General features: G+C 54.6%; 1 protein-coding gene across 1 annotated transcript in view; it reads right to left on the bottom strand.

The window, feature by feature from the left end:
• Nucleotides 1-2,502, bottom strand: part of LAMTOR1 (late endosomal/lysosomal adaptor, MAPK and MTOR activator 1) — a 7,347-nt gene that overhangs the window by 906 nt on the left and 3,939 nt on the right. The window contains exons 2-3 of the mRNA XM_007463026.1: nucleotides 687-834; nucleotides 359-436 (exon numbers count right to left, since the gene is read on the bottom strand). Of these exons, the coding sequence (XP_007463088.1) occupies nucleotides 359-436; nucleotides 687-834 (226 nt within the window). The remainder of the gene's footprint in view (nucleotides 1-358; nucleotides 437-686; nucleotides 835-2,502) is intronic.

The following is a 2,502-nucleotide window of genomic DNA, read 5'->3' as shown; positions in this document are numbered from 1 at the left end:
CCCCCCGGCCGGGCGGGTGCTGGCCGAGGGGCGGGGGGGGGACAGGCAGTCAGGCCACAGTCGGCCCAGCCAGCCCAGGCAAGCTTCACTTTCTCAGACCAGAGAAGCAGGTGACAGGAGCCTCAGCTCACCACAAAGCCACTCCAGGCCGACCTTTACTTTCCATACCCTTGAGTGTCATGGGGCAAACTGGGTCAACAGGACCATCTACTGAGGCACCCAAGTGACTTGGGGCCACCCCTCAGGCCACACCCAAAGGAGAAGCCCAGACTGGGGCCCAGGCCCCAAAGCTGGATCAGAGGGAGGGAAAGGGAGGAGCCCAAGCAGCCTGAGGGATCCCAGCCGGCCAGGGGCTCACCTGTACTGCCTCGCCCGGTCCATGTACTCGTGCTGCTCCATGCCCTGGGAGTCTGCAGCAGACACGTCGATGATGTTGCTTTGGGGAGAAGAGGCAGAGAGGACATAACAGGTGCTTCCGAGACGGACAAACAAGACTCACTGCCAGTGCCAACTCCAGGGCTGTCTGACACCAGTGTCCCTGCCTGCCCATGGGAGCAGGGCTGGGCCCAGAGGCACCTCTCCCCACTGATCTTGTCCCATCCCCCACATCCCGGGCCTGGCTCTCCATCCCAGTCTTTAATATGGATGAAGGAGGTCTGCCCCAGGCCCGGTCCTGTGATGCCCACCTGGCTGTCTTGGCGAGGATGGAGGAGAGCAGCGCCTGCTCATCGGTGCGAGCGGAAGGCAGGCTGTGATAGTTGGGCTCGGCTCCATTGAGGGCTTTGCTGGGTGGGCTGCTAGGGTCCAGCAGCAGCTTCCGCTCCTCTCGGTCCTAGGAGAGGCCATGGGGGGAGACATCAGCCCTGAGGCCCTTAGTCCAACCCACCTTTATTAGGCTCTCTTCTCAGCCCAGCTCTGACCTTTAAGCACCAAAAATATTTTTATTAGGAATATCCCAAGTGCCCAACTGTACAGAATGTCGGCTCTAAGACTCAGATCCTGCCTGCCCTTGGAAGCTAAGCTAAGCTGGTGGTCTAGGATGAATTAAAGTGGAACCAAGCAGTCTTAGAGGCCCTGAAAAGATGGACAGAGGCACAAAGCAGGTATTTAGTAACAGCCCTGCAGCTTCAGAAAATGGTCCAGGGCTTCCCTGGTGGTGCAGTGGTTAAGAATCCGCCTGCCAATGCAGGGGACACGGGTTCAAGCCCTGGTCCGGGAAGATCCCACATGCCGCGGAGCAACTAAGCCCATGCACCACAACTACTGAGCCTGCGCTCTAGAGCCTGTGAGCCACAACTACTGAACCCCCGTGCCACAACTACTGAATCCCACATGCCTAGAGCCTGTGCTCTGCAACAAGAGAAGCCACCGCAATGAGAAGCCCGCGCGCAGCAATGAAGACCCAACGCAGCCAAAAATAAATACATTTTAAAAAAAAAGAAAGAAAAAAGAAAATGGTCCAGCCCCCAGCAGAGAAAGGATATTGGAGACTGGAAGACAGAGGAGGTGGAAAATACCAAAACAGTGGGGTGTAGAGGAGAAACTAATACAAGTCAGGAGCCCAAGAATGGCCCTCCTAATCCCCCAGACCAGATCCTCTCCAGCAAGGCTGTCTGCTCCCAGGATGGAGAGGCCCTGTGAGGCCAGACAAGGCCCTGGGCCCCAAGGAAAACCAAGTCCAACCTCTCAATGGCCATTCCTCATATTATCTCAGGACAGGAGTCCCAGGTGCAAACTCTGGGTCCCACAGTCCGAGTGTCCCTTCTTTTTCTTTTCTCTTTTTTAAAATAAATTTATTTATCTTTGGCTGCACTGGAGCTTCATTGCTGCGCATGGGCTTTCTCTAGTTGTGGCGAGTGGGGGCTACTCTTCATTGTGGTGCATGGGCTTCTCATTACCATGGCTTCTTCTGTTACCGAGAATGGGCTCTAGGCACGCGGGCTCTAGAGAGCAGGCTCATTAGTTGTAGCACACGGGCTTAGTTGCTCTGCGGCATGTGGGATCTTCCCGTGTCCCCTGCATTGCCAGGCGGATTCTTAACCACTGCACCACCAGGGAAGCCCTTTTTTTTTTTTTTAATTATTTATTTATTTGGCTGCACTGGGTCTTAGTTGCAGCGTGCAGGATCTTTGGCTGCAGCATGTGGGAATCTAGTTCCCTAACCAGGGATCGAACTTGGGCCCCATGCATTTGGAGCATGGAGCCTTAGCCAATGGACCACCAGGGAAATTCCCAAGTGTCCCTTCTTTTTTTAAATTTTTTAAACATTTATTTATTTATTTTGGCTGCACCAAGTCTCACTTGCGGCATGCAGACTCCTTAGTTGTGGCATGCAAACTCTTAGTTGCAGCGTGCATGTGGGATCTAGTTCCCTGACCAGGGATCGAACCCAGACCCCCTGCATTGGAAGTGCAGAGTCGTACCCACTGGACCACTAGGAAAGTCCCCAAGTGTCCCTTCTTGAGGGCAGGTCCCTTCTACTCTCAGGTGATCACTCTCCTC

The sequence above is a fragment of the Lipotes vexillifer genome, unplaced genomic scaffold (assembly GCF_000442215.2).
Source record: "Lipotes vexillifer unplaced genomic scaffold, Lipotes_vexillifer_v1.1 scaffold557, whole genome shotgun sequence".
NCBI lineage: Eukaryota > Metazoa > Chordata > Mammalia > Artiodactyla > Lipotidae > Lipotes > Lipotes vexillifer.
The sequence above is the reverse complement of the archived record's forward strand: the minus strand, read 5'-3'. Positions and strand labels throughout refer to the sequence as shown.